Source organism: Sphaerodactylus townsendi, linkage group LG05, assembly GCF_021028975.2.
Source record: "Sphaerodactylus townsendi isolate TG3544 linkage group LG05, MPM_Stown_v2.3, whole genome shotgun sequence".
NCBI lineage: Eukaryota > Metazoa > Chordata > Lepidosauria > Squamata > Sphaerodactylidae > Sphaerodactylus > Sphaerodactylus townsendi.
In genome coordinates this window covers 38,660,453-38,679,075 of record NC_059429.1, presented here as the reverse complement: position 1 = coordinate 38,679,075, position 18,623 = coordinate 38,660,453, and the positions used below count along the sequence as shown (strand labels likewise).

The 18,623-nt window shown below is 38.9% G+C and overlaps 1 protein-coding gene across 3 annotated transcripts in view; it reads right to left on the bottom strand.

The window, feature by feature from the left end:
• The window catches only part of CDC14A (cell division cycle 14A), a 104,511-nt gene that overhangs the window by 37,683 nt on the left and 48,205 nt on the right, over positions 1 to 18,623 (bottom strand). For all 3 annotated transcript variants that reach the window (XM_048496822.1, XM_048496820.1, XM_048496823.1), the window contains exons 8-13: positions 15,321 to 15,408; positions 14,701 to 14,931; positions 9,793 to 9,931; positions 3,451 to 3,592; positions 1,882 to 1,997; positions 1,033 to 1,080 (exon numbers count right to left, since the gene is read on the bottom strand). In XM_048496822.1, coding sequence (XP_048352779.1) covers positions 1,033 to 1,080; positions 1,882 to 1,997; positions 3,451 to 3,592; positions 9,793 to 9,931; positions 14,701 to 14,931; positions 15,321 to 15,408 — 764 coding nt within the window. The remainder of the gene's footprint in view (positions 1 to 1,032; positions 1,081 to 1,881; positions 1,998 to 3,450; positions 3,593 to 9,792; positions 9,932 to 14,700; positions 14,932 to 15,320; positions 15,409 to 18,623) is intronic.

Here is an 18,623-nt window from a genome sequence, read left to right as displayed (position 1 = left end):
TATTCATTATTCTGACAGAAATCTGGCCGGCAATCATTAAAAAATATCTTAAGCCAACCTTTTCAGGGATGTTGATCCTGACAAATCAGTTGAATTAGCCCTTTTTGTAATCATGCCATTGTTTAACACCTCATTGTTAAACAATAGTTATACCTATGATTCACCTGGATTTTCTGGAATCAGAGAGTCTGCTGTGCATTTCTCAAGCGCAAATTGAGTGGAGCTCAGTATATTGGAAAAGAGATCTCTACACAGTTCATCAAGATACTGCCCCTGGAAATGTACCTCTTCGTTTTCAGAGGTTTGTGAATATATCACAAGGGTAGTTATTCTCACAGATGGTTTGATACAGGGACCTGCAATGCAATTTTACAATTCCAAATTGCCTGACAACCATGGGACCTCTGAATATAATACTTGGCAAAAATGTAGCCACTGAAACATTTCAGAGATTTCAAGAAACTGGCTTTGGTGTGTTTGAGGTGACATCCCTGCAGGATTGCATGTCCAGAGGTCGAATGACCTCAATTTGACTCCAAATTATGAATGAAGTTAACTGAGTCTAGAGCTTCATTTACAGTCATTAAGCAGCAGGCTCAAGGAAGCTTCCTACATTAATTTTTGCCCACAGAAGCGCTCTTCAAAATCACTTCCAGCAATTAGCATTTCAAAAGCATAAATGATTTATATATGCACCTACATACAATACAAATGGAAATGTGCCAAATTACTCCTCATTTTCTATATACCAATATGTATAGTCTCATTTGCCAATCTAACAGCATGATACAGTTTGGTTTGCCAATATAACAGCATAACACATCCCCCTTACATGAGAGGCATAATGACAGAGAATTCCAAGAGCAGATCTCTGAACAAGCAGCATGGTATAAGAAGTAGCCATGACAAATGACTATTCAACTACAGCCAGAATCAATACTGAGAGTGAAAGAGAATCCAGAAAATCTAAGGTTAGAAGTCAGTTAAAACTGCAATACCAATAGTTTCCCCATAAAGAATCGAACTATGTACCTGAAAGGCTGGGATAGGGATCTGGTGTGCAGCTTCATATCTTCTAGCCTAGAAAAACAGAAGCTTTTATCATCCAAAGTTTACTTTAAAACCAAACTGGATTACTAAATTTATTTTTTAGCATCCAATTTAACAACATAATATCAGAAAATGATAACACAGCTCAGTGAAAGAATAGTACAAGAAAGTCAACCAAATCCTTTTCCTAGCCCAGGAAATAATTTCTTAAAAAGGAAGTATATTCCAGGCACCTGGAGATCAGAACAAGTCTCCTTGGGAAGGGTATGCAACAGGATAGGTGCCAATACTAAGACATGTTGGGGACCACAGTCGAGGAGATATTCCACCAGGAATCCATGGTTCAGTTCTATATGAAATATTTTATAAAATCCTCCACATAAAACCAACATCTTCAGACAAGAAACAGAAAACCTCCTTCATTTCTTCTTAGCTAAAATTGAGAGACAAGTGATTCTTTGTGAAGGGGACAATGATTTATTACAGTAAAACTGAAAGGAACATGATTCTAAAACTAATTAATCTTTGCCCTTCCAGTAATTTTAACAACAGGAGCCACTGTTGAGCAACTGGTGGTTCTGACAGAAAACTGTTATTTATGGCTGCAAAATTATTATCAGGTCCAACCAAATTGATTTTAAATTAGTAATAAACTAACAGACATTTACCTGGACTACAAAGTATCAATATATGTTGTCACTGTTCTATGCAACGAAATGTCTAATTTCAATGCAAACCAGGAGGCTATCCTTTATGAAAAGTTACTTTAAAAATGCCAGTGGAAGACCAAGACACACAAAGAATAGGATGAGAAAATACAGAGGAGATTACTTAAGAGCGCCTGTTGTAGCTGAACGTGGCTGCCGTCGAAGTTTTAAGGCACGAAGCCTGTCTCCCTGAGTCATGCCATTCTTCACTTCTTCTTCTTCTTTGTCTTCCACATCATTCTGGAAAACAAATATAAAATAGAGAGTTTCATGAACAAGAACTTTTAAAACTTAAATTTGAGCTGTAGACGTCTATATTTTTGCCTCCTATTATATAACTTTTTGGGCAAATAACCACCTGCTGAGTAATCTGGTAACCAACTCTCAGGTTCATCTCCCTGCATCTTGGATAGCAAGACATATATGGTTGTGTTTAGTCACCTGAAATTCATTTGTATTCCAGGACATCTTTCTGTGGGCATCTCTTATAGTGGAGGTACTTTACACGATACACAACACAATTTAACAGTATTATTATGGCCTTTGAAACTTGAACAAAAAAATGGGACTCAACTCACCATACATGTACAAGTAAAGAAAAAGAATGGACTTGTGAGCATTCCATATAGCATGAATTTAAAAATAGATCCAAATACGGAAAAGGCTAAATAACTGTCTAGAGGAGATGCATCAACTCATGATTACAACAACAAAATTATACCAGCTATCCTGAACCAGACCTGATGGATGAAGGCCAAAAGATAACATCCCATCACTTACTGGCAACACAAGCAAGGCTGAACCAAACACCATTGCATCACAGCCCATTTTCTTGCCCAATCGTTGTGACTTTGATCAGTCAAAGGATTACTACTCAGTCTCTGTACTCTGCTGTCTTATCTCTTCACAGAGCTGTAGCTAAACACTTGATGCAAGACTAAGGACCCACGGTGTCTATGGTATCTAATTAGTGTATTTGATTTTGTCCTTGAAAAAGCTCAAAATATCCATTTAACTCTTTTAACCCAACAATCATACTAAGAACTTAAAACTTGTTTTAAAGACTACAGATCAGTTTTGTTATTTTGTATACTGTTCTCTATAATTATCATAGTGCCTACATTTCTTTTCTTCAGTGTACTTTCTTCTGTCTCACCCGTGTAACCATTAATGGTTTTGTCTCCACTTAAACACCATTAGGATAATTACTAAAGCAACCTTTTAAAGTTTAAAGAGGCAGTTTAAATGATGGGTTCTTGACAGATATCTTTTATCCCCTTGACGATCTGAACAAGTATGTTCAAGGAAACGTACAAAAATTAAATCCCAAATCTGATTCAGTTGGAAAAAGCTGTGAGTTGGCCTGTGTGGGACAGATATCTGTCTGAGATCCTCGATAACGACTGTTGGCTGGAGTAAAAAAAATACTGGGCTAGTTGGTCTGACACTGTGGCAGGTTAATATGTTCATATAAGTATACTGTGGATAGAAGGAACAAAAGGCAGAAACTTGCTGACATTAAATAAGTATATCTGGTCAATGTCTGAGTGGAAGACCTCTTGGGAACACTGTGGCCGTGCCACTTTGGGTTCAATGATGAAAGTAAAGCAGGATATAAATGTAATAATAAAGAAACAATTTAATTACTGATATAAGACTTTCATGTTAAAATAAAAATGAAGCAAAATTTTACCTCCCCATATCTGTCTAAAGTCCCACTGATAGAAATGTCATCAAAGCTGGACATAACTTTGCACATGCTTTCTTCATGTACTGCTTTTGGCTTCAGTTTGGATCGGAAGATGTCCCCTTGGATCCACAAGGATGTCTGCTTCCTGTTAAATAGTAACAGACGGCAAAATGAACACCAGAAAAATGTATTTCAAAGGCCAGTAAAAACAAGGACTAAAATTACTTTGATGCATATACTGTTGTGTGAAAAGTTCTGTACTGCTTTTAAAAAAGGGGGAAAAAGAGAAGGAAAAAACATTAATTATTTATGTCATCAAGAATTTCTATCAAAAATTATTTTTGGTGGGTTTTTTTAAGTATTTTAGATTTCTGACTGGGGAAGTTCATCTTATTCTTAAAGACATATTCCAATATACCACAACTTTGTTAAAAAATTAAACCCATTTCCCTAGTTGTTTAATGAAACCAATTTGCTTTGAGCTCATCAACTATAGAAAGGAGGATGACAAACATTAAATGCGATTAACAAAACAAGTAATTGTTAATAAAACTCAATGTCCACAAAGTCATTGAAGGTATGTATAAGGAATGTTTTGTATATTAAGAAGAGATGACAAAATGTGCTTCTTTCTACAGAAGACATGCATATCTGTAAATTCCAGCAACTGCAGGCTGAACAAGTTTTTTAGAAAACTAAAACATTTTTTAAAAATTATATATATTGTAGAGAAGTAGGCAAATGAAGGAGCTGGATTTTTCACTGGAACAGAGTGGCCTTATATAAGTCAACAGAGCCATATTAGGAAAAGAATATGGCCTTGCCTTCGTTTAAAGGAAAATAAAACTTTCATCTACATCCCCTCTTTGGTAAGTTTTAGTGACTTTCACCATGAGCTTGTTTTCCTGCAGTATTCCTTAGGGGGAGACAGTGTGACAACTGTGGCAATGAGTAATCTGGTAAACAACCAATGAGCCAAAAGTAATAGCGTTATCAACATCCTTAAGTCAGAGAAAAGCTTCTACAAGACGGTTACGTAACTGGTGAACAGGATTAGGAAGCCGAAAAAAGCATTCCTGCTTAGAGTGAGGAAGCTGATATCCAGTATAATTAAGAGTGATCACGGATTATACTGCTGCTGATGTAAGACAAATTAACCCTTGAAGGAACAAGTCTGGAATGCATCATGTGAGCGTACTGAAACAATATAAGCTTTCCTTCCTGTGGAACAAAAGCACCAAAGTTATAAAAAAGGACCCCTGGAAATTGGCTTTTTAATGCAGCTAATGGTATGGCATTTAATCAGGCAGCAAAAAAAGTACAGCACTTGGGAATAGTCAAAGATTTTAAATATGTAAGAAGGGTTACTGGAGGTTCTAATCCATTAATGGAAATAGAACACACCCTTCTTTCTCACAGATTTGTACATCTAAAACGTAACATCAATAACCGCTTTTTAATCTGTGCCTATGGTTCTTTATCACGCCTCATAGATAATACAAAAAGGAGTAAAGCCTAGCTTTCCCCATCTTTGAATAACCAACCTCTTCCAGTTACGCAGAAAGGAGTCTTCTAATAGTTTAAGGAAGAGCTTAGATCGACAACTAAACAGAATCTTAATTCTGAGTCTGAATGCATCTGATTATGTGAATGCATTATGTGGATGATTCCAATGAAGGAACTACAAACTCTTGCCAAACAGCTATATCTAACACACCTTTAGGCAATCTGGTTATTTTTCTCAAGAATTTTAACAAAAAAGATTCCGTGTTCTCTGAAATACTTTCTACCCAGACTCCATGACCATAAAGTATCATTTGGTTAATTTCCCCAGAAAAAGGTCCTTATGATTTCCTCATACTGTGCAGGAAAAAAGTGATAAAGCATCTAGATATGTGAATATCTTTTGAGAAAAAAATTGAAATGGACTTTCAGGATAAATCCTAGAAGAACAGCAGTCCTAGATATCTAAGTCTAGTCACTAGCTCAATATTAATATTTGCTATTCTCCATTCTTTTTTTTCAGCTAAGAGCTTCTTCAAAAAAAATTGTTTTAGGTTTTTCTGCATTTATAATTTAATTCAGAAGCAAATCACCAGGACTAGACTGAATATCAGCTGAGCTATTCCAAGCCACAGAAATGGAATCCATCAAAATCTTAGCAAGAATGTATGGAAAACGTAACAATAGCCCTCCGAATTAAAACGCTTAATTTACATTCCATTAAAAAAAAAGATGGCAAAGACTGCAGCAACCATCAGACAAATACATTAACTTCTCACATGAGTAAAGTGATGCTCAAAATCTTACAAAGACTATTACTGTGAGCAGTTGGAGTGTAACGTTTGTAATCTTCTATTTGTTTTAGAGAAAATCGGAGGCTTCTTCTTTATATTTATCCTCTTCTTTATTCTCTCTCCCCTGCCCATCTTTTAAAAGTTCCTTAAGCGTAAGGATGCGTCAATGGCAATCAAGGACAAATTAATTGATGCCGTAGTATTGTATGGGTGTGAAAGTTGGACAATGAAGAAACATGATAGAAAGAAAGCTGATTTCTTTTCAATATGGTGTTGGGGTACAGTTTTATAGATACTGTGAATGGCCAAATAAGTGAGTCCTAGATTAAATCAAGCCTGAACTCTTCCTAAAAGCTAAAATGACTAAATTGAAGATATTGTACTTTGGTCACATAATGAGAGAACAGCAGTCACTGGAAAAGACAATGCTAGAAAAAATTGAAGGCGACAGGAAAACAGGAAGACCCAACATGAGATGGAATGACTGTGTAAAGGAGGCCACAGCCCTCAGATTGCAAGATCAGAGCAACACTTCTAATTATGGGATGCTGTGGAGGACACTGATTGGGAGGGTCACCATGAGACAGAAGCAATTTGATGGCACTTAATACACATAAGATGACAATTTTCTATAAACGTTTAAAATATTCTAATGTTGAAACATCCATTTGTGATAAAGCTGTTGCTGCTTGCTGTTGCCATTTACACTCCTGATCTTTAGCAAAGAAGATATTCAAATTTGCTCATGTTTTCATTCCAAAGAATTAAACCCGCTATTTTGCCTTGCTAAATCAGAATGATTTCAGGTTTAGTGGTGCTCAATAGCTAGCTATAATTTAAGGTCATATCACTTTAAAAGGCATCCTGTTAAAACAGAGCTTCTGCCTGAAGATTTACTATTAGAATTATCCATAATCTCACTCCCTGACATTATGTAGTTGATCCCCCTTCTGTGGAAGTTATTTTATGGTTGACTCTGCCTCCTGTGGCAGCCATTTTGTGGTCATGCCCATCCAAAGCTGCCACAAGCTCAAAAAAAGGTTGAGGACCCCAGGCTATAAATACATACTCATTTCATGAAAGTGAAAGGTCTATGTTGAGACTTGTAACTTGTTCAGTGACTGATCAAGGTGAGAAACTTTGATGTGATGATCCAATTGAAGCTGATTCCAGACAAGGCTGAGATAATTATTAGCAACATTCATGAATTGTGAATGAAGAAGATTCCTATAATTGATAAACAGTGGTTTCCTGAGGTCTCTTATGCCCTCTTCTTACATCACCTTTGAATCACAGGAGTATCCTGTCCCACATAATGCCCTGAAACTTGAGCAGACCAAAGCCATCTAGAACAGAGTCATATTGGGGCTCCTCATGATGACCACCCCGGTTTCCAGAAAGCATGCTACTGGTGCAGGGAGAAGATTGAACTTTTTACATTTCTTAATGATGGATGAAGGAGCTGAATTGCCACCTCAAACATAACAAAAGTAGGGGCTTTTAGGTCTGCTTTGTAAATAATAATTGAAGTGTACAATTTTGTGGTGCAAGTATGGATTCCAAGGCTGTATTTTACATCACGTTAACCTATATAAGTATGATGGTCAGTCAGAATAAAGCCAGTCAGACCATGAACCTGATCCTTCCCATTCCTGCAGGCTTAGCCTGCAACTTTCCATAGGCTGAAGTCTCTATTCTCTCCTTGAGAGAAGACACTGAACAAACTGAAGACTGTGCTTGATGCATGTCCAAATAGATTTTCATAATTATACCCAAGGATCAAGGAAGGGCCTATTTGGGCATGCATGCCATCTGGCAGGTGAAAACATGACATCTATTTGCCACTATGAAAAAGTCACCACTTCCTTGTACTACAGTAGTAAGAGAAAATTGTATGTTGGTGACTTTAAAATGAACTGTCTCCATGATAAAGACAATTTAGAGAACTAAGCAATTAGAAGATCACACAATTCTGAAAAATGCTGAACAGACATCACAATATGATTTTGCTAACCCTTGCCCACCCCCCAAAAGAGATATGTTGATTCAGCTAATTTTCAAATGTGAAATACAGAATGATGACTAATAAATTTTACCACTCCTGAGAAACTGCACAGTCCTCTCTCCAAAGCGCTCTACATATGAGGTTCTCTCACAGTGCTTCTTCTAGGGTGCAGGGGTGAGTGGAGGTGGGGGGATGGGGACATACAACAAATTTATAGAGAAGACTCAGTGACAAAACCAGAAAGCTAATCCCTTCAACATCTTTTACTTTCCCTAACCTTTTATTTTTCTGCATTCATTTCATTTTTCTTGCTTACTCATTCACCTGAGCTGGAGCCATTTAGTAACAGACACACCAGAGGTTAAAATCCACTGAGCAGTCCAAAAATTGGAGGCTATATGCAGCATCAGCATAAACTGATACTCTCTCCTCCTCCTGTTTTTATTGGGGAAATGATCTATGAGCTCAAATGGACAAGAAAAGATCATGAGTTCTGTTTTGTTCATAAAACGCAAACTGCAGGTTTGTGCAGCCTCAATTTACTGTGTGGAAAAGGCAGAGGAGTTGTAATCCTTACTCTTCAACCAGGTTTCACTGCTTCAAACCTCCCCCCCCTCCCCCCACTATTAAAACATTCTAAAGAAGAAAATGCAATCAAAAAGTAATCAGGAAGTAGGATAAGGGCTCCTTTAAACAACAAAACTTCATAGTACAATACTGCCAACACTTGTCTATACTGATGGTGAAAATCAGATTTCTTCATTCGCCCCAATCAGCCACTTCAAGACCTTCCCCTACTTGATATTGGTAAATGGCCTTACAATTGTCCTATTCAACAATTTTGTATGGTAATCCAATGTAAGAGATCTAAGGGAGCAGAAAAAGGTTAAAATGTTTATGGCTTTTCAGGTTGGATACCGCAGAAGACCTGAGCAGTTGGAAAAGGTGTGAGAGAAATTTTTGTTTAGCTGTTAGTCTCTGCTCATCTTTAACTCAATATGATGCCTTGCATAGTATAAAAGCAGATAAATATGATTGTATCTATGAGGGGCACTTGAAGTGAGGAGATGAAGATGTTTGATGTAGCATCAGAACATTAAGTTTAACTGACAATTCTCCTGACCATTTAAAATGTTTATTATTACCTGGTACTTCATAAAACCTGTAAACTGTTCTTAAAGTGGGGGAAAGATATAAAACACACTCACTGCATTAACAGTTTTTTTAAAAAAAATCTTGATATTTGAAATACTATGACACAAATGGAGACAACTGCAGATCAAGAAAGTTTCACTAATAACCTCACAAGCTTTGCCAGCAAGTTACACAGAAGAATTAAAGTATTTTCCAACCTATTAATCTATTCTCCTGATGCTATGGGAGAAAAACAGACATCCTCACAATGAGAGCTGGAATCTTCTGTTGTGTATCCTACCCTGCTGGAAATCAACACATCAGCAACCATACAAACCATTTAAAGAATTCTGCTATAAGGAAAACCACTGTATAATCTGGAGCAGAAGTGGAGCAGAAGTGGCATAGTGGTTAAGAGCAGGTGTACTCAAATCTGGAGGAACTGGGTTTGATTCCCTGCTGTGCCACTTGGGCTGTGGAGGCTTATCTGGTGAATTCAGATTAGCCTGTACACTCCAACACACGCCAGCTGCGTGACCTTGGGCTAGTCACAGTTCTTCTGAGCTCTCTCAGCCCCACCTACCTCACAGGCAGTGGTGGGATTCAGCAGGTTCGCACCACTTCGGCAGAACTGGTTGTTAAAATGGTGCTTGTAAACAACCAACTGTTACATTATTTGAATCCCACTACCGGAACCGGTTGTTAAATTATTTGAATCCCACCACAGGGTGTTTGTTGTGAGGGGGGAAGGGAAAGGAGTTTGTAAGCCCCTTTGAGTCTCCTATAGGAGAGAAAGGGGGGGGGGATATAAATCCAACTCTTCTTTATTGCAGACTTGTTCAACCCTACAAACTGAGGAAAAAGTAAACTGGTGAAATAAACTCGATTACCATAGGCGGTCATACTTACTCTTCAAGGAAGTGCTGCTGGGGTCCAATGATAGAACCAGGGCGACACATTCTTATCCAGGCAATGACTTCAGAATGTGAAAATCTATAGTGTTTCATTATATAACAGGCTATCAGCGTTCCTGTTCTTCCTAACCCAGCTACAGTGAAGGGAAACAAAAGGGCACTGAACTACACACTTAGAATAGCAAAGAATACATTTAAACACGTTACATTTCACATATTTCTATTCTGCTTTATTACACAGAATTCAACTGACTGCAATATTTTACAGAAGAATACTAGTACTATGTTAAGCATCACAAGCTCATCAGGGTACAAGCAACCTGTTAAGATTATACATAGAATTTTGCTAAAGTTCATCTTAACTTCCAGTGCCCTAACTATTCCTGCCTTAGACAATCTAGAACATACAACCCCCATTTGGCTGAACCATGTATCATTAACTTATATTAATATTAGTATTTAAAACATTTATATGCTGCCTTCTGACCCAAATAGGGGCCTTGAGGCTGCAAACATGAAGGCACTAAAACATTAAAACAGCATTTAAAATATATGCATAAATATATATGCATAAATATACACACACACATATATATACACATATGTACATATACACACACGCGTACGCGCACACACACACACATATATGAGCATGTAAAAGGTGTGTGGGGGGGTACAAGTTATGCACAACACAGAGATGCCACCAAAAACAGCATCCTGTATCAAATTTTCCTCCTCACTTATGCCACCTGTAGGATCATATATGACATACTGTGACAGCGTGTGGTATATTCTCCCCGTACACATCACTAACTGCCCATAACGGAGGAAAGGAAACCTGATGCCACAATACAGGGTGACCAATCCTACATGTCTTCAGTGCCAACAGATTGAGGGAAATCTCTGCACATGGCTTTTAGCAGTTAATAAAAGAAACACTGTGGAGAGGGGAGTCGAAAGGACAGTGCTACCTTGAAGCCTGATTAAGCAGAGAAGCTGATCTGAATAATTTGATCTTAGGGGGAAAAAAGGCTTACACTATTGTGGAGAGAATGGGATTTAGCAGTATTACTGCTGTTCCACAACCATGAGAATGACAAAAGAAAGATACCAACACATTTATTGTGACATGAGCTTCTGTGGACCACAGCCCACTTTGGAAGATGCATGATGTAGCATCCTTAATCTGAATATCTGTTTAGACAGGCAGGAGGGGTGTGTGTGTGGCAGAATGGTAAAGCCCAATATTGGAAACTAAGCAAAGCTGGTACTTAGATGGGAGACCACCAAGGAAGGCTCTGCAGAGGAAGGCAATGACAAAGCAACCAAGTCAACTACGACCTGACAGCACTTATGTATCTACAGACAGATGAAGGGTGGGAGAGAAATGTAGCACCAGAAAAGCCCACAGAGTTAGAGGGGTTGTCACATTACTTAAACAAAATAAAAACAAAGTCCTGTCAAATGAACAGAAGATTCAGAGTGGGTGGGATTGGCTCCTGGCTTGTAACAACCTGAGTAAATACTGTTTTGGATACACCCTTGCTCAAAGGGAAATGTTGGCGCTAACAGATCTGGGCCTTCAGATGGCCATATCAGGCTGGATACTGTAATACCCTCTATGTGGACTGCCTCAGAAGACCAAAAGGTTCCGTTTGTTAAAAAATGCAGCAGCAAGATTATTTGCCAGCATGAATTATAAAGGATACGGACGAGCTGGAGGGGTCTGGAGGAAGGTGACCAAAATGGTAAAAAGTCTGGATTCCATGCCCTATGAGAAAAGACTTAGGAAGCTTGGGTTTGTTTAGTCTGGAAATGAGAAGGTTAAGGGTAACCTGATAGCCACATTTAAATATTTGAAGGAATGTCATGCTGAAGAGGGATCAAACTTGTTTTCTGCTGCTTCAGAGACTAGGACATGAAGTAATGGATTTAAACTATGGGGGAAAAAAGATTCCACCTGCCTTGGAGGGTGGTGGAGTCTCCTTCTTTGCAGATTTTTAAAGAGGCTCAATGGCCATCTGTTGGGAGGGGGTGTGTGCTTTTATTGTGTGTTCCTGTATGTCGTGGCAAGGGGGTTAGATTGGATAGCTCCTTTGGTCTCCTCCAACTCTATAATTCTAACTACAGAGAGCATATATTATTGCTATAGTCCTGCGACAGCTACCAATTTGCTTTGGGGCACAATTCCAAGTTCTGGATCTTATCCACAGGTTCTAAACTGTCTTGCTATAGGGCAGTTGTGGCAAACCTATGGCACTCCAGATATTCATGGACTATAATTCCCAATTGGCCATGATGGCAGGGGCTCATGGGAATTGTAGTCCATGAACATCTGGAGTGCCAGAGGTTCGCCACCACGGCTATAGGGTATTTAAAAGGATCACTGATTGTCTTCCACAAAGAACTATCGACCAGCTTCAATCTGCAAATGAGGCTGAGTTCTGTACTACTTTACGAACTGAACAGAGATAAGCATGAAGGACAGGAATTTTTCTGCTGAGGCACTCAGATGTGTACCTATGCCCTCATCAGTTCACCTAGTGCTCAGTTCACTGAAATTTAAATGCCATTTTTTTTTAAAAAAGTTTGTTTTTCCCATAATTTTTGGGTTTTTTTTTAATTAGTTTTAATTGTTTGGTCTCAGGTTAACTGCACTGCATTCTTGAGTTTTACTGATTCATTTGTACTGATACTACTGGCTGTAAACTGATTATTGTTTTTATTTAGCGGTGTGTGTGTTATGAACTCTTTTGTGTTGTCCTTGAATTTTTTATTGTTGCATTTTAATTACTGCATTTGTTGGAAACAAAATGCATTTTAGGAATACCTAAAGGGGAACAATAGGCTTTCTGTACTCAACAAGCCATCCCCGTCTAAGACAGAATAACTGTTCATGCCCATGAAGCTCTGGCCAGCCAAAGGTTTTCAAAGTCTTCATCTTGAAGAAGTACCATTTTGCTGCCAACTATTACCAGGCCTATCCTTTTAGAATACATACACACAAAACTAATTTCTCTTCAGTATTTTCAAAAATCTTTACCAAAAGAGAAGCAACAGCATCACACAGTGGAATAAAAAAGGTCTGCATAAAATGTTTATGGAATACCAAATTTCAGCCTCAATAGAGAATGGCATGGAAGTATTTGTAATTTGAACAATTTCATCCAGAGATGCCAGGTTAGCCTTCTGTTTCTAAAACTGCAACCAACACCAAGTTTTAAAAAAATGTTTCATATGTTTGATACTGAATTGTAAATGTTTTGTCAATTCTAACACTGGGTGGTCGGTTTTCTGGGCTGCGTGGCCGTGGTCTGATGGATCTTGTTCCTAATGTTTCGCCTGCATCTGTGGCTGGCATCTTCAGAGGTGTATCACAGAGGCAAGTCTGTTGCACACTGTGTCCTGTGTGTAATTCTCACACTGTTTCCTCATCACTCAAATCTGTATTTTAAAAGATCACCAACATTTGAGGCAGTGTTCAAACCTTGGTATGTGTATGTTCGTGGAAGCACACGGGAAACCTATGTGGCCTGTTTCTGTAGTGATCCAGTCATTTCTTTACTGCACCCTCACCTAAACCAAGCATGTTACTGTTCTTTCACACCTGTGCTTCGCCGTCTGCACTGGTTACCGATTGAATTCCGAATCATTTTCAAGGTGTTGGTGTTAGCCTTTAAGGCCTTGCGCGGCCTGGGACCTCTGCGGGACTGTCTTATCCCATATGTCCCAAATCGGTCTCTGCGCTCAGCAGAGGCCAATTTACTGGTGATCCCTGGCCCCTCAATGATGCGGCTAGCCTCTACCCGGGCCAGAGCCTTTACAGCTCTGGCCCCGGCCTGGTGGAACGCTCTCCCTCCAGCTGTCAGGGCCCTGCGGGATCTTAGCGAGTTCCGCAGGGCCTGTAAGACTGAGCTGTTCCACCGGGCCTTGGGGGAGGCCGGCCGCTGATGGCCCCCTGTAACATCTGCAACATCTGTGGATCCTGATTGACATTACAGCATACATTTTACTTTGGCGCCATTTTACTTTGGCGCCTATTACATCAAGAGGTTCACGCTAGGTGTATCCTTCCCTTGCTTGGTAGGTATCTCAGTTGATCAGACTCAGTTTATTCTCATATGTTATTTATCAATGCAAAACCACTCATTTGGGCATGTACTGCAAAGTTCTGTGCAGCAGTCTATAAAATTTGCCAGTCACTGACAGTTTAAACTTTTAGCTTATTATGGAATTTTTAATAACATTATTTTATTTAACGTGTATTTTTCCTAAATTATAAGTTAATTTTTGTGGGGGAGTTTATTTTAATTACATATATTTATATTATACATTTATATTTTCCCTTCTTGTTTTGAACTTTGCTGTTTGTGCTAATCTATGACCATATTAATAAAGATTTAAGATTGGCAGTAAATTCTGAATGTGTAACAGCACGATTAATTAAATAACCAACTAAATAATGCCATGAACAGGTGGAAAAGCAGCACATACACTCTAATGCAATAGAATTCAAGTAATGCACACAATGTGTCCATAATGATCTGAGGCACTTGTTATCCAAGCGAGTAAACAGTGACCGTGCAATAACAGTGGGTTCGCAAGTGCACTTGCCACACTGAATGCCACCACTGCACAGATGCAAACCTATTCAAATTGCTGTTCATTTTGAATCATGAACAAATCACTGAGGTGATCATTACAGATGCTCAACTCAACAATCAACAGGCACTGCAAATAAAATAAGCTTGATTTTCATACACATTTCTTGTGAACATCGAATCATCCCTCTTTTTGCCCAAGGCAACAGGTTTCCTTTCATTAAGACCTAGCAAGGTGATTTTTTTTAGAGGCAATAATTCTTCTTTCTCTTTATGCCAGCATATGGTTCAGTTTTATCTACCTTTGCAATGAACAGCTATGGCACCTTCTGCATTCTCACAGATGTTCAAGAATCGTCGCACTATATTATCGCCTGGTGTGCTTCCGTCTATGAAGAACAAGTCGTAGTGCTCAAACCCGCCATCTGTGAAACGCTTTGCTTCATATATCTTTTTGTTGAGTCTTATGACTGCTGTTATGTTGTGCTTCCTGAAATATGGGAAATAGGCTTCGGGTGCATGGAGGGGATAGCCTATAAGGGGAAGAAAGAATGCATGGGTATTTAGCCTCCTGACACTTCCTAGTTGCACAAACAGCAATTTTAACACCACGATTTAAAGTGACAATTCACATTGTCTGAGCTACTAAAGCAATAAAATCTTTAAGGATGCAAATGTTACTAAGAAAATCTGTTTAAGTGCACAAAGGTGTGTGCTTTAGAAAAAGTTTCAACTAATAAATCTAAAATCAGAGGTATAGGGCATAAAAGCAAAACATTTATTATACATCCCCCCTCCCCTCCCCCCCGCCCCCCCAAAAAATCTCCAAGTTTATCCCAATCTTGAGCTGGCAATCCTTGTTGTAATTTAGGCATATGACATAAACATAACATTATATAGAAGACAAGGGGGAAAAACATACCATTTTCAATTTTGGTCTTTGGATGTGGTCCACTAAATGCTAAAAATTTTCCTGGGACAATCCAATTGAAGTCACCATTTTCTACTCGCTAGTGAAAAAGAGGCAAAAATATTTATAAATCTCTGTATAAATTCCTCACAGTTTCAGATTTTCAAATCACCAATTTTTACCTGTTTCGCAATGTACATTTATTTAAAATATTTTGTACTACCTCTCTACCAAAAGGTGCCTTGGGTTATTCACATTTGAAAGCACATGCATTTCAAATAACACTAATATGTAAATAAAAACAACCCATAGATTTTACTAAATTTAACATTTAAAACAGCATCAAGGAAAAAAAATCCTAGCCCAAACAAGATATAAAACACAGCTGACAGATAGTAAAAAAATCTGTTACAAGAAATACAGGGAAACAAAGGGAGGAACACAAGCCAGAAATCAATCTAAAGCTAGCCAGAATTTTTAAAAAGAAAAATCTTGACCTAACATACTTGTTGAAAAGATATATATTGATTTATGTTCTTGTGCATTAAAATAATTTTAGTACAACATACATTTAACACTACTCTATATGTCATAATATTTAAGGTCAGGTGCTCCATTGGTTTCAGTTCATATTCTGGACTTCCATTCAGTTAATTTTGCCATGCAAAAGTATTCTCTCATTTTAATTTCCCAATTCTCTTAAGTAGGAACACTTTCAAATTTCCATGTAAAGGCATCAATTACACTTGCTAAAATTGGTAAATTAATTCATATTGAAATTGTAAATATTAGAGAGGTATACATTAATTTGTGCTCTTACACATCAAAATCACATTAGTAAGATATAAACGTGCTTAAAGACTACTAAGTAAGAACATAAGAAGTACCATTCTAAATAATACAGGGAAAAGGAAAGAAAGAAAAAGCAAAGAAAAGGGCTTAGTACATAAGTTTGGCAGTTCCTTCAGACTATCATACTCATATAATTAGTTCATATTGAGATTATATATGGTATTTTTAACATTTCAGTGTAGATGAAATGTTATATCTTCTAACATAAGAAAAACTAAAACAGATTTCTTACTACATTTCCAGCATAAACTCAGTTTTTGAAATCTTATTTTTAACAATCTTCTAGGTAAATGATTTTTAAAATATTCTGGAGGTTTTTTTCTCTGAAGACTGTTCTTGAAATTTCAAAAGCGTCTATTTTCTTGCAATTTCCTAGGTGGCAGACTTTTTATATTTACTGCTAGCTTTTCTCTAAAGTCAATCCTAGGCCATTTCTGAACAGCCTCACGAGCAGAGGTGCACTGGCATAGTTGACACTGGTGCATCCCCCCAGGGCCATTCGCATGGTGCCCTGCGAACGGCCCTGGATCCCCAGCGGCCCACAGGGCCATGTTCACACAGGCATGCCAGTGCAGATCCCTCTTACCTTGTCTCGTGGCTGCCATCACAGTGGTGAGACCAGGGGACACGCCCCTGTGGCCATGGCAACTCCTCCAGGACCGGAGGAATGTCCCCTGGCCTCTCCAGAGCAACAGTGGCTGGGGGACAAGGTAAGAGGGAACTGTGCCGGTGCGGGGAAAACGCCAGCTTCCACCCAGGGCTGTTTGCCCAGCACTAAATGGAAGTCGGCGTTTCCCAAAAGACTTGCTCATTGAGCGAGTCCGAAAAACGCTGTTGTGGGGGGGGGGGGGGGAAACGCCGCTGCTGAGTAGCTGTGAGATCTTCTCCCCCACAATGGCGTTTTTACCAGTCCCACGGCAGTCTAAATGGCCCGTGCAGAAACAGACCTGGAGTCTTAAAAAAAACTTCATCTGTTAGACATGTTGCCAACTATTGTGCTTGATTTGCAGTTTTTATAATAATTTTCCCTGCAGATGGGAGCATTTCTAAAGCAAGTAAAATTTTCTAATTATATTCTGCTGCTTCTTTCAAGGGAATTGGACCACCTATTGCAGGGGTAGGGAACCTGCGGCTCGAGAGCCGCATGCGGCTCTTCTGCCCTTGCACTGTGGCTCCACGAGCCGAGCCGCTGGCCCCATCCTTGCCCACCCTGCAAGCAGCAGGGCAGGCGCACCAACTGCCCATGGTCGGCTGGGCCACACCGCGGGCTTCCCCTCCCGCCCACCCCATTGGAGCGGGGCGGGAGCTTTCCTGGTGGCCGGCGAGGCCGAGCCGCCGGCTTCATCCTTGCCCGCCCTGCAGGCAGCAGGGCGGGCGCATCCATGCACTTTTCAGAATGAGTGGACTAAAAGGTTTTAAAAAAACCCTATATATATAGTGTTATCTTTATTTTAAATGTCAAAAATTATTTGCGGCTCCAAGTGTTTTCTTTTCCCGTGGAAAACGGGTCCAAATGGCTCTTTGAGTGTTAAAGGTTCCCTACCCCTGACCTATTGACACCAGTGTACTAGTTCCCATTTTCATTAAAACTTATGTCTCTAGTTGTTTTGGTTGCAGAGTTATAAGGAGAAAAGGGCAGTCCACACATCTCTCATAACTTCACAACGAAAAGCTCTGGAGACTTACTTTTTTATTTAAAAAGTAACCTGGTAAATAGTGTACTGATGAAATAAGTTGTTATAATGCTATAGCAATTCATCTATTATCATTTTTAGGTCAAAAAAGCACCCTTTGATGGCAAGGTGAGAATGGCTGCTGTAGCAACTGAGGTGAGAAAAATGATGCCAGTGTGGCAGGATCTGAAAAATGTATACCCTCTTTTGAAAACGATCATATCAAACCAGATTTAGAAAAAATTACAGGAAAACAGAGGAAAACATGAATGGGCTATATAATAATAGCCATGGATGCTGCTGAAAATAGCAGTGTGGTAAGGAAGCCAGGCAGAGAAAACTATCTTTGTAGAAACAACTCAGAAGTAAAAGGGGCAGCAAAGCTCTTCCATCACTCAAATAATATACTGCCTGAAGTTCAACCCAGCTATTAATTCTGGTAGCTACCTTTTGGATTAACAAGTTCCTGGGCCACCTTCAGTAACAATCTGAGTCATTTTAAAGAGAGAGAGAAAAAGCTAAATTTACACAGCATGGTTAGCTTTCAGGCAATCTCTCCTTCGGATAAATTTTTGTTTGTTTTACCCAAAGAATTTTCACATGATCTAAAGATGCGCTTCAGCAGTACTGATGAATCACCACTGTAGGGGCAGGCAGGCAGTTATGTTTCTTTTGGTATTTAGGGAGGAAATGAAAGTCTGTCTCATAATTAAGGATTACAAGAGAAGACAAAATTAAGATCAATTTGATGTATTTTAATGTGTTAAATACAGCTTCCTGGACATGTAAA